This window comes from Narcine bancroftii, unplaced genomic scaffold, assembly GCF_036971445.1.
Source record: "Narcine bancroftii isolate sNarBan1 unplaced genomic scaffold, sNarBan1.hap1 Scaffold_166, whole genome shotgun sequence".
NCBI lineage: Eukaryota > Metazoa > Chordata > Chondrichthyes > Torpediniformes > Narcinidae > Narcine > Narcine bancroftii.
This window is the reverse complement of record NW_027211901.1, coordinates 2,910,879-2,923,529: the sequence shown is the minus strand read 5'-3', so window position 1 is coordinate 2,923,529 and position 12,651 is coordinate 2,910,879. Positions and strand designations below refer to the sequence as shown.

Below are 12,651 nucleotides of genomic sequence, written 5' to 3'. Positions count from 1 at the left end.
TCAGTAGGTCATGGATGTTTTCAAGCCTTTTGTGTCAGAGGGCTTTGTCTCAATAAAGGAGGGAGAACCACAGGTTCCAGTTAACATTCTTAGAGATACTGAGGCTGCTCAGTCATTGTTGTTAGAAACCGTTTTAACTGTGGATCAAAGGACAGACACAGAGGAGACAACTTTGATTAAAGGTGTTGGAGATGAGGTAGGGTCAATATTGCTTCACAAGGTTGTGCTAAATTCAGAATTAGTCAAAGGAACTGTTGTAGTAGGAGTTACCCATGCAAGGTGTCTCGTTTTTGCTGGGGAATAAAGTTGGGTCAGTTTTAAGATTGACAAATTGGCCTAGTAAGGATGTGGTTAGAGAGGATGGTGAGATATATCCTGCATGTGCGGTAACTAGGTCTGTGACTAAGAAAATGATGACAGCTGAAGATGATCCAGATGGGGGGAGTCACGTGATGGAGTAGTGGCCGGTCAGGGAATTCCAGCCCTCTCCGGAAAAGTTAAAAAATGCACAAAACACAAAGGTACAAGATTAAAATTTAAAACAAAGTAAAAATAAAGGTGAGAAGAAAATGGCAGCGAAGAGAGAAAAGTCGAAAACAACGGGAAGAAGAGAAGAAGAAAAAACGTCGGAAGAAGAAGGTGAAGGCCTTACCTGTCCGAGGAGGCCTGCCGCGGAGAGAGAAGCCCGCTCCCTCAGGTCAGTGGAAGTCCCGGGCTCGGGACTACAAAAATGGCTCGCAGAGCCGAGTAAAAGTGCGCAACCGCGCAAGAAAAAAAACACACTGACGGGAGGGGGAAACAGCTGCGGAGTCCATCTCCACAGCTGAGAGAGACACCTGCAGCACAGCAGCTGGTGCAGAACAGAGACAATAACGACAACAAGAAAGAAGATGGTAAAAAGAAAACAAGGAAACAACAGATGGTCAATCCAGAGGAAGAAGAAAAAGAAGAACAGTAAGAAGTGGAAGAAGAAGAGAAAGGCAAGACAATGGATGTATCTTTTTTCAAAGAATATATGGAATCAGTGAAAGAATGGCAATTACAAGAATTTAATGAGATAAAAAGAAGAATTAAGAATGCAGAAGAAAAAATGAATAAAATAGAAATGGTCATATCAGAGATAGGAAAAAGAGTGGAGAATGTGGAAGAACGAGAAATAATCGTAGAAATGGAAGTAAAGGACAAAAGGGAAATTAGAAGAATCTAATAAAAAAGTTAAAGAGGCACATGAGCTGTAAGCTCAGAAGACAGATATAATGGAAAACTACATAAGAAGAAATAATATAAAGATTGTGGGCCTTAAGGAAGATGAAGAAGGCAAGAATATGAGAGAATTTATAAAAGATTGGATCCCCAGGGTCCTAGGAAGACCAGAATTACAGGAAGAAATTGAAATAGAGAGGGCACATAGAACATTAGCCCCGAAACCACAACCGCAGCAAAAACCAAGATCCATTTTAGTAAAATTTTTAAGATATACAAGAGAAAATATATTGGAGAAAGCAATGAAGAAAATAAGAGAAGACAAAAAGCCACTGGAATACAAAGGTCAAAAATTTTTTTTCTATCCAGACATAAGTTTTGATCTCCTGAAGAAGAGGAAGGAGTTCAATACAGCAAAAACGATCTTATGGAAAAAAGGATATAAATTTATGTTAAAGTACCCAGCGGTACTTAAAATAGTTATTCCAGGGCAACAAAACAGACTATTCTCGGATCCAGAGGAAGCACGAAAATTTGCAGAACAACTACAAAACAAGCAGAGAGATGAAGACATGTAATGAGAGTAAAAATGACCACGAACTATATGTATGTGTGTATATGGGTATATGTATGTATATATTATATATATAAAAAAAAAAATATATATATATATATATATATATATATATGTAGATGTGTATGTATGTGTGTGTATACATGAATGTATACGTATTTAGAGGAAAATATATAGAGTATAGATAAGAATTAATAAGGGAATGAAAGGGAATAGAGGGAATAAGGAGGGAATTAAAAGAGTGACCTTTGTTACATATGAAAATTGAAATCTTTTCCGGGGGGGGCTGGGTGGGGATGAGTTACGGTCACTGCAAAATCAGTTGACATTTGCGAGTGAATTCGCAAATCCAAATGTAGAGGGGAGATGTGTTTGCCCAACATGAGATAAAGGGCAACTCAGGAGGGGGAGGGGAGAATGGGGTTAAAGAAGTTTTAAATAGGAGAATAAGGAAAATGTTTGATGTTTTAGAAATGTTGTCTTATAAAGTGTTCAAAACAAGAAAACAGAAATGGATAAGAAGGAAAGGTGATGATGGAGAAACGGAAAGGGAAGATAAACAAAGTTTGAAATGGCTACGTTGAACTATATGACTTTAAATATTAACGGAATACATAACCAAATCAAAAGGAAGAAACTGCTAAATTTACTGAAAAAAGAAAAAATTGATATAACATTTGTGCAAGAAACACATTTAACTGAATTGGAGCACAAGAAATTAAAGAGAGATTGGGTAGGACATGTAACAGCAGCGTCGTATAATTCAAAAGCAAGAGGAGTAGCTATATTAATCAGTAAAAATGTACCAATTAAAATAGAAGAGGAAATAATAGATCCAGCAGGGAGATATGTAATGATAAAATGTCAGATATATTTGGAGTTTTGGTATCTACTCAATGTATATTCACCTAACGAAGAAGATCAAAAGTTTATGCAAGATATTTTTTTGAAGATAGCAGATACGCAAGGGAACATATTAATAGGAGGGGATTTCAACCTTAATTTGGATTCAAATATGGATAAAACTGGGAAAAAAATTAACAGAAAGAACAAAGTAACCAAATTTATAATTAAATCGATGCAAGAAATGCAACTTTTGGATATATGGAGGAAACAACACCCAAAGGAAAAGGAATATTCATATTATTCGGGTAGACATAAAACATACTCAAGAATAGACCTATTTCTGTTATCAGCTCGTAAGCAAGATAGAGTAAGAAAAACAGAATATAAAGCTAGAATATTATCGGACCATTCACCCTTGATATTGACAACAGAGTTAGAGGACATCCCTCCAAGAATGTATAGATGGAAATTAAACTCCATGCTACTTAAAAGGCAGGATTTTAGAGAATTCATTGAAAGACAAATTAAAATGTACTTTGAAATAAATACGGAATCAGTGAAAGATAAGTTTATACTATGGGATGCAATGAAAGCGTTCATTAGAGGGCAAATAATAAGTTATGTAACCAAGATGAAGAAGGACTATAATCAGGAAACAGAGCAGTTGGAAAGGGAAATAGTAAATATAGAAAAAGAATTAGCAATGAAGGAAGATACAACTAAAAGAAGAGAATTGGCAGATCAAAAAATAAAATATGAAACACTACAAACATATAAGGTGGAGAAGAACATAATGAAGACAAAACAGAAATATTATGAACTAAGGGAAAAAACGCACAAAATTCTAGCATAGCAGCTTAAGACAGAACAAGCTAAGAAAATGGTATTGGCATCAAGGAAAAAAGACAAACAAATCACATATAATCCAACGGAGATCAATGAAAACTTTAGAGAATTCTATGAACAATTATACCAAACTAAAAACGAAGGGAAAGAAGGCAAAATAGATGAATTTTTAACTAAAATTGAACTAACAAAATCACAAATAGAGGAATAAATTAAATTAACAGAACCATTTGAAATAGTAGAAATACAAGAGATAATAAAAAAAAAACTACCAAATAATAAAACACCAGGAGAGGATGGATTCCCAATAGAATTCTATAAAACATTTAAAGATTTATTAATTCCTCCCCTCCTGGAAGTAATCAACCAGATTGACAAAACACAAAGCTTACCAGATTCATGTAAAACAGCAATAATTACAGTAATACCAAAGCAAGGGAAAGATCCACTCGCACCAGCATCATATAGACCAATATCATTACTTAACACAGATTATAAGATAATAGCTAAACTATTAGCAAACAGATTAGCAGATTATGTACCTAAAATGGTAAATCTAGACCAAACTGGATTTATTAAAAAAAGACGCACAACAGACAATATTTGTAAATTTATTAACTTAATTCATGCAGTAGAAGGGAGTAAAGCGCCAACAGTAGCAGTTGCTTTAGACGCAGCGAAGGCCTTTGAAATGAAAGGGGAGGGATTAGACGAAGGGACCCGAGAAATGAAGGCAGTGTTAGGGAGACATGAGCAGGGAAATGATGAAGCGGAATTCCGTCGATGCCCGTGTGTGTGTATAGGAGGCTGGTCTTTAGTATTTTCCATCCTTTTCGTATTGATCCAAGACTGGGCAAGACCACGTGTTGCCCATGTGCATATTCCGATGAAATGGTGTGGAATGGCCCCTGTTTATAAACAGGCATCTTCCACTCAAGTGGTTTCACATCCTCCTCAATCCCAAGGGTTTGCAAATAGATGAGGGAATATGGAATTGCTGCCAGGAAAGTACAACACGTCTTCAAACTAACAGGATTTTGCAATTTGTAGGAAACAACAGAAGGTCACCTACAAAAACATAAGAAGACAGTAGGTGATCTTCTGAAATGGTTGGCAGTCGAGGGTCACTATGGAGTTCATATCACCGAAGACGAATTCTACGCATTAGGTGATGGTTTCCAGATGGAGGAAGAGGACGATGCGATGGGGTCATTTGCTGAGATGGGCGAAAGACTGAATGACCACCAGCAAGGCCTGAAGGTATGAACACTTCCAGGTGTTTTGGATAAGTGTATATTCGAACAATTGTAAAAATATTTTGGATTGGACTTTTCATCAGAACCTCTGATCAGTACAGATTTGATGAAAGGCGACTGACTAAATTTCACTTAAATAATGACTAACACAATTTCCAAATAATGTTGAATTGAATTTTGACGATCTTCTCCCAATCCTATTCAAAGATCTAGCAGATCCTCTTTCTAACTCAGTCCTACTTTCTGTTCTTTGCTCTGGCCCAGTCACGCAAGTGATGAGAGATGACGGGAATATGATTAACTCACTAGTGAAGGGGCAGTGATTGACGATGGTCACAGAGGCCCTTCACTAACAATCTCACCATGGCAGCTTCTTAACAAAAACTCTTCACCTCAGTAATGCTGTATTCTCAGATAATGTGGATCTTGATGTTGTAAAGGGAAGAACCTCCTCCCCTATTTTGATAACTCCAGCACCCACTCATGTGATTAACTCTTTATAACCCATTGAATGGGCCATGCAAGCTATTCACAACCAAAAAGGGTTGAGGAAGCATACACCACCGGAATGAATTCTGGCGTAGCAACGTCACTGTTCGTCCACTCAACCAGGCCAGATCCTTGTGCAGATCTAGGGATTGGTTTGGAAAAGAGAGTGAGTAAGGCTACACCCCCTCACTACCACAATTTTCCTGTTGTTGAGGCAACTGTTGGTGACAGCAGGAGCAGAAAGATTCATCCCATGTTTCTCCAGGGGCTCCCTCAATTCTGATGTGTGGTAGCACCATTGTGCTAAATGGGATAGATTCAGAATAAATTGACAGCTGGAATCACAGTGGCCAAAAGGTACGATGGGCCTTTAACATTTGCAGCAGGAAAGTGTTACTTACCATCGTTAGTTCTCCCATTACAACCAAGACAAGTCATCACCATGGTTTAATAGGGAATGCAGATGCACATGAGGTGCCAGACTGATAATCTCACAACACTGGACAGTGGGCAGGCAATGCAGAAAAAAAAATAACATTCCAAAGACAGAATTAACCGCTGATGAAATTTGAGCTCTGTCGTCCTTCCGGCTGGGTCATGAACAGTAAACAGGAAAAGAGGGACCAAGGGTCTCCTCATTCTCAGTGGTGGTAGGCCTCAGCTTCTGAATAACAATGTTGGGGTTAAGACACTTTCTAGCATGTTCCATTAGGTTCTTCCGACACCATCACAGAAATCACTTTCACCCTATTTGATTTACTTAGGAACACCAAGTGCAGCAGACAAATAGGACCAGACTCCATCACATTCGAAGTACTGGAGAAGTTCAGTCTAGATTTTTTTGCACCTATTGTCACAGTTGATCCACTGACATCCTTCTGACAAAGTGGCAAATTCTTCAGGTATCTGGTCCATCTACCAAAAGCAGGACAAAGCCATACTTTATTTAATCAGCTGCCCGATGGAAAGTGTGTCGCACACACTGTGACATAAAGTGGCATTGTTCACCAATAACCTGCATAATGGTACTTCAATTGGGTTTTGTCACATGACTCCAGGTCTCCTTCTCACTGTGGTCCTAACATGGACCAGCCACTTTGAGTACTGTGATAACTAAAACAGATCAGAGGCTACCTGTCAAGCAGTAGGTGGCGAACCTTTGCTCCGCACTTGACTGGATGAGCACAATTCCCAAAGGGCCCAAGGACCTCAACAGCAGAGCAAAGCAGTTGGCTTGATTAGCCCTCCATTCATTCTCTCCACTGAGGTAGTCCTGTATTCTATCAACGGAGTGAACGACATCTACTCGACTCCAAGAATATGTCCAAAGAGGAGCCTTCTGACATGGAGAGGGACGTGCATTAGGTCCGTAGGAACATTACTACCTGCTGATTCCCCTCCACACTCCTCTCCCTTCTAACTGGGAAAGATATTGCCGTTCGTTCAGTTTGGGCCCTGGCAGGGACACCTGCATCTTGAAGCACTAATGTGAAAATGATAATTACCCAGAATGTTTTCACTCAAATGGGGATAGATTTTCACGTTTGTCATTCCTTAATATGCAGTGCTCAAGTCAGATTTTCATCGTTAAAAAAGAGCAAAGATCTTTAAACATTTACCAATTGATGTTATCTTCTTTTCGTAAAGCATTGCTTAACATGTATGCAAATTATTGCCCTGTGTGTGCTTGACAGCCTGGTTTGTTTTGGAATAAGGCGACTTGAATAAAGTCTTGTAAAGTCCAAAGGATGTTGAACAAAATGGTAAAGATCAATACAATAAAGTCACCGTTATGTCTCTGTGTGGGAGGCTTCTTAAATAGCAGAAGTAAAATCTCTTCTGCTATTTGAATCTTGCATCTTCTTAGAGATGCAAGATTCAAATAGCAGAAGAGATTTTACTTATTGATGCCTTCCACCATGCCAGGAAATGTTCATACTCAAATAGACATGCACCCCACATTGGTGCACGACATTTACGACAGTGAGAAGGGTGTGTTATCTCGTCAGGATCATGTGAACTCTTTTGTAACTTCCTAGGAATACACACCCTTCTCACTGTGGTAACCGTCGTGCACTACTGGGGGGCACCTATACATGAGTATGAGTGTGAACAGTTTCCTGAGATGGTGGAAGGCATCAGTAAGTAAACTCCCTTCTGTTATTTGAATCTTGCATCTTTAAGTTATTTAAGAATCCTCCCAGGTAACACGGAGACAGAACATGTTGGCAGTGGTCGGTAAAGAGAACAAGAATAAAACTATAAAATTGATTGGAAGTGACTGAAATCTGAAGGGGAAGAAGAGAAAAAGTACACCTGAAAATGAATGGCTGGTGCAACAGCAGTTCACCCAGTGATGGACGGGAGGCTGAAGACATGGTTGAATCGTTTAAAACGTTTCAGCAGATGTACAATTTAGCAGTGAAAAGCTATTTTAAAAATGCAACAGCGAGGAGAAGGTTAGTTCTATACATGTCTGGACAGGGGAGCCAGGCCGTGACTTATTTAATAGCTGAGAGCTTACGGGGTGGAGAAAAATGATCCAGAGCAGATATTTGCAAAGGTTGTTTCTCACCTTGAACTCAGCTCTAATCCTAGACTTGAATGCAATGAATTTCAAGGTTTTGTGTAAGAGACTGATGAGACTGTTACTAACGTCCTTACTACACCAAAAATTAATGCTGCAAAATGCAGATGGAAGGATATAGAGGAAAGATTAGCTGATCCACTAATATGCCCATCCTGAAGTGCAAAAGTCTCTTCTAGGGAAGGATAGCTTGAAATTGGCCAAAGACTCTGACACAGCCAGAGTCTTCAAAGCCACGAGGATGCAAATGAAATCCCTATCAATGCAGACCCACCCACAGCAAAGAGAAGGAAGGGTTGATGCTATAAAAAATACAATCAGAAAAGTGCCACCCCCAGGACCTGTAGGAAGGGCAGCGGACAACACCCCTCCGTGACCAAAATGATTGCCCCGCATACGGTTCTGAATGTGGAGCCTACGGCATAGCAAACCACTGGGCGAAGATGTGCAAGTCTGGCGTGAAGGAAACAGTGATACCAGTGAAGAAAAAAGACAAGAAGATCCACCATCTCTTAAAAATGTTGACACACTCATATACATAGACATCCACCCCACAGTTACTTCAGTGAGAAGGGTGCATTCTTACACAGTTACAAACTAGTTCACATTCTCCTGACTAGATCACAGTCACCTCTCGTTAGATTTCACGTGTTCTCTTTTACATCATGAAAGAATATTAAATCCCTGAATTGAAAGTTAAGGATGAGATCATTCAAATGACAAAAGTTTAATGTGCTTAAGTTTAAATAAAAGTAAGTCTGTTTGACAGGGAAGGGACTGTGTACAAATACTGAAGGAGAGGATTTATTTTCTTGTCAGTCAAATTAAATATGGAATATATTCTACTCCATCTCAGCAGGATTCATCCTTTGACACAAGCAAAGAATTGTAGATCAAGGTAGTTGATTAAACCTCCGAAAGCATAAAACCATTTAGATTTCTGGACTTGAAGTACATTTCCTGTGTGTATTTAAGAGTGTATTGGTACCCTGATTTTTAATAAATTGGGAAACCTGAATATTTTATTTCAATTGCAAATGCAATAAATAGAAACCTTACCTCCCCCAAGACAACTTGGAGCAATAAAAATGAACCTAGGATTGTTTCTTTTCTAGGAACATCGCCAAAAGTTGTCCCAGAAAGAGCAAGAGTTGGTTTTGGCCATAGAGGCAGCTCAGACTTTCCTGGAACAAAATGTCCAGGACCCTTTGCGAGACGAGGAAGTTGCACTGCAGGAGAACTTGAATGTCTTGATGGAGGAGTACAAATCCGCTTTATCAAGTGCAGATTCTCAATTAAACGTGATTGAGGATCTGCATCTAGAACTGCAGAAGTTCCGAAAAGGTGAGGGAAAGTATTCATTTATTTTCCAGATTACTATAAAATACTATTTACTGAGAGTTAAAAAGAATTCTAAGTAAGACAACTGAAAGCTACATGTGGTTTGGAATAACCCCAACTTGTAATTATTACAGGATCCTGTCAATGTGTCAAAGTCTATATAATCTGGTATTATTTGATCATTTTGATTATTTCACCATTATATTCCTTTAAACAGATCATGATGAATTCGAAACATTAATGATTCATTCAGAAAAGGAACTACAAAAAATAAAAGCTGAGGAATTTGACTCCACGTCATTGACATTCAAACTTAAGAAGCAGAAATTCCTCTTCAATGATCTTCAGTTTCTCAAAGGGGATCTAAGATACCTCAGACGATCTTGGAAAAGTCTCTTCGATGCTGCCTTTCTCTTTGAAATCAGGAATGCAATTGAAAGCTACAAGATCCCAATTGATCCTGATGCCATAAGCCAACGTGTGGAGGAGACGGTTGAAAGCGCCGATGCTCGCTTCAACGCACTTCGATCAGAAGTATGACATATCTCCTTTTTTTTGACTAATAGCATTTAAACTCCAATTTTACTTTAGATCAGTAACATGAGAGCATTTTGATAGACTGAGCAACTTGTGTAAGTTTTAGTCTTATAAGAGTGGCTCTGGAAAAGGTTTGCGGCTGTGATTAATAATACCCATGAAGAACAGGAACAATGATCAAATCTTTCCAGTATTGTGGAGCTCTCTTGGTGGCCAAACTCACTCGAGTTGGACAGAGACCACTGCAGAAAATAAGTCATGAACTCATTTCCTTTTAATAAAATCAAATGTCGAACAGATCATAATTGGTGAAGATTTTTCAGACTGGCCTCCCACGTGCATTTGTCACTGAACATGGTGTAATGTGTCCAATCCACAAAGGTCACCTCGCTGTCTCAGTATGTCCTAAACCCAAGGGTTAGGCTTGAATGGCATAACAGAAATGCAGAGTGTTCGGCTGGAACAAGCCCAGCCCCAAAAGAATTTCTGTCTAATCTTCACTGACACACTAAATTTGTGAAGGTTTTCAATGCTTCTGATATATTCCTGACCATCAGTTTATTTGTGACCCTCAAAAAACTTGATGCAGGGAACAAAAAAATGATAGTTGGCATAAGTAATGGACCAGTAATGTATCGCTTGACCCATTTTGGATCGATTGGACACTCGATATTTGATCGCATCACAAAATCGTACATTTTAAAAATCCACATACTCATTCATTTCTTTCACTCTATAGTGCATTGGACTTGGAATCCGTCTTGGCACCAAGGTATTTGAACAATGGCAAGAGAAGGCAGATGAGCTGCGTTTGTGGCTAGAGAGAGTAGAAAGAGAAAGACGAATGGTTCAGCTGGAGGCCATCTCTAATCCAGAAATCTTGCAGCAAGAACTTGAAAATATCATGGTAAATTAAAGTTGTTATTTCATAAATCACTGTGTAATGTTGCTTATTCTAATTTACGAGTAGAATGATGAATGCTTTGAAATAATGATAATGTGCACATCCAATAACAGTGGTTAAGGCCAAATGGGAGGTTGTAAGTTTGGCACCTGAAATAGGAAGTTGAGCTCCATTCCTTCCAACTTGATCAGGTTTTAATGGGAGCCTGATGAAGATCCAACGGCCAATTTGCTTCCAGATGGTGGGGGCGAGATTGGAAAATGTAACAAAGAAGCCAAACAGTTCTGCTCTCATTGTGTGTCTATTTTCAGTATGGGTTTCCTCAGACCTTATCCATGTTTAATGGGGGCCTGGTGACTAAGGAAATGGTGGCAGAATTTTGGACGACCTCCAAGATTATAACAGCAGAGCAAAAAATCTCAGCAAATCATTAATGGGATCATCAGGTGCAGAGACGATAACTCCATAGATGGGGGTTTCAGGAACAGGTGAAGGGAGGTGGGAGGAAAGTGGTGACTTGGAGCACATTTGGAGGTAAGATTTGTTTGCAAAGTGGCAGAGATAGATTTATTCCAAAGAAGTATTCGAACCATAGAACCTTACAATATTACAGAACAGAAACAGGCCCCTTTGGCCCTTCTTGTCTGTTCCGAACCCTTTTTCTGCCGAGGCCCTCTGACGCACCTAGTCCATAGCCCTCCATACCTCTCCCATCCATGTACCAGTCCAAATTCTTTTCAAATTAAAAATTGAGCCCACAGTCACCACTTCAACGGACAGCTTGTTCCACTCTCCCACCTCTTCACTCTGTGTGAAGACGTTCTCCCTCATGTTCCCCCTAAATTTATCCCCTTCACCCTTACCCCATGTCCTCTGGTTTGTATTTCACTTGCTCTCAGTGGAACAAGCCTACCTATATTTACTCTGTCCTCCACATCATTTTAAATCTCTCTCTCAATTCTTCCCTCATTCTACACTCCAGGGAATAAAATCATAACCTGTTTAACCTTTTCCTACAACTCTGCTCCTGACGTCCAGGCCACATCCAAGTCAATCTCTGCACAATTGCCATCCTTCCTGCAGTTAGGTGATCCAAACGGCACACAATAATCCAAATTGGGTCTCACCAATGAAAATTAGACTTTATCCTTTGATTGATCAAGGTCAATGTGCCAAAAGTTCTCTTTGCAACCCTATCCACATGTGACACCATTTTCAGAGAATGAGGTGTCTGTATTCCCAGATCCCTCTGTTCTATCGTACTCCTCACTGCCCGACTGGTTACCATGTATGTCCTTTCTTGGCTTGTCCTTCCAAAATGCAACACCTCACACACATCTGCATTAAATTCCATGTTTCAGCCCATGTTTCCAGCTGGTCCTGATCCCTCTGCAAGCTTTGAAAACCTTCTTTAGTGTCCACAACACCTGCAAGCTTACTCATCCAATTTACCCCATTATCATCCACATAGCCTTCCTGGTTTCTTTCTTGAGGTTTTTTCTTGCATTTTCTATACTCTTCAAGCACCTCATTTGCTCTGTGATGTCTATACCTGCTGCACACCTCTCTTCTTCCAAACCAGATTCCTAAGCCTGCTAATCTTGACAGGAACATGCAAAGTCTGTACTCTCCAAATTTCACCTTTGTAGGTCTTCCACTCACCCCGCACATACTTTTCCAGGTCAACACCTTCTCATTCCTTTCTAATTTCCTCAAATTGGCCTTTCTCCAATTTAAAATCTCAACCCGAGTCCCAGACCTATCCTTCTCTATCATTAACGAAACTAATGGCATCATGTTGACTGGAGTTGATGTTTGAGGAATTGGAATTTGCATCAGAAAGACAAATCAGAAAGTTTTGCTTTATTGAGGTGGAGGGCATTTCTGGTCTTGCAGTCAGAGAAAAATCGGACCATTTATTGCAATAATGGCCTGGGATTGATGGTCATGGAGAAAAGCTGTGGGCCATTAAGTGCTCGAGAGAATAGGAGTTGCAAACGGGTCGGATTGCTGAGGGAGAACACATATTTACCTTTGAAGGATGATGGATTGGGGAGAGGGGTCATCT

The 12,651-nt window shown here is 39.6% G+C and overlaps 2 protein-coding genes across 3 annotated transcripts in view; one reads left to right on the top strand and one right to left on the bottom strand.

Annotated features, from left to right (window-relative positions):
- Positions 1 to 12,651, bottom strand: part of LOC138750556 (endogenous retrovirus group 3 member 1 Env polyprotein-like) — a 474,937-nt gene that overhangs the window by 22,849 nt on the left and 439,437 nt on the right. The window lies entirely within an intron of this gene.
- Positions 1 to 12,651, top strand: part of LOC138750565 (microtubule-actin cross-linking factor 1-like) — a 34,427-nt gene that overhangs the window by 6,154 nt on the left and 15,622 nt on the right. For both annotated transcript variants that reach the window (XM_069912671.1, XM_069912669.1), the window contains exons 2-5: positions 4,520 to 4,729; positions 8,917 to 9,145; positions 9,360 to 9,676; positions 10,419 to 10,586. In XM_069912671.1, the coding sequence (XP_069768772.1) occupies positions 4,520 to 4,729; positions 8,917 to 9,145; positions 9,360 to 9,676; positions 10,419 to 10,586 (924 nt within the window). The remainder of the gene's footprint in view (positions 1 to 4,519; positions 4,730 to 8,916; positions 9,146 to 9,359; positions 9,677 to 10,418; positions 10,587 to 12,651) is intronic.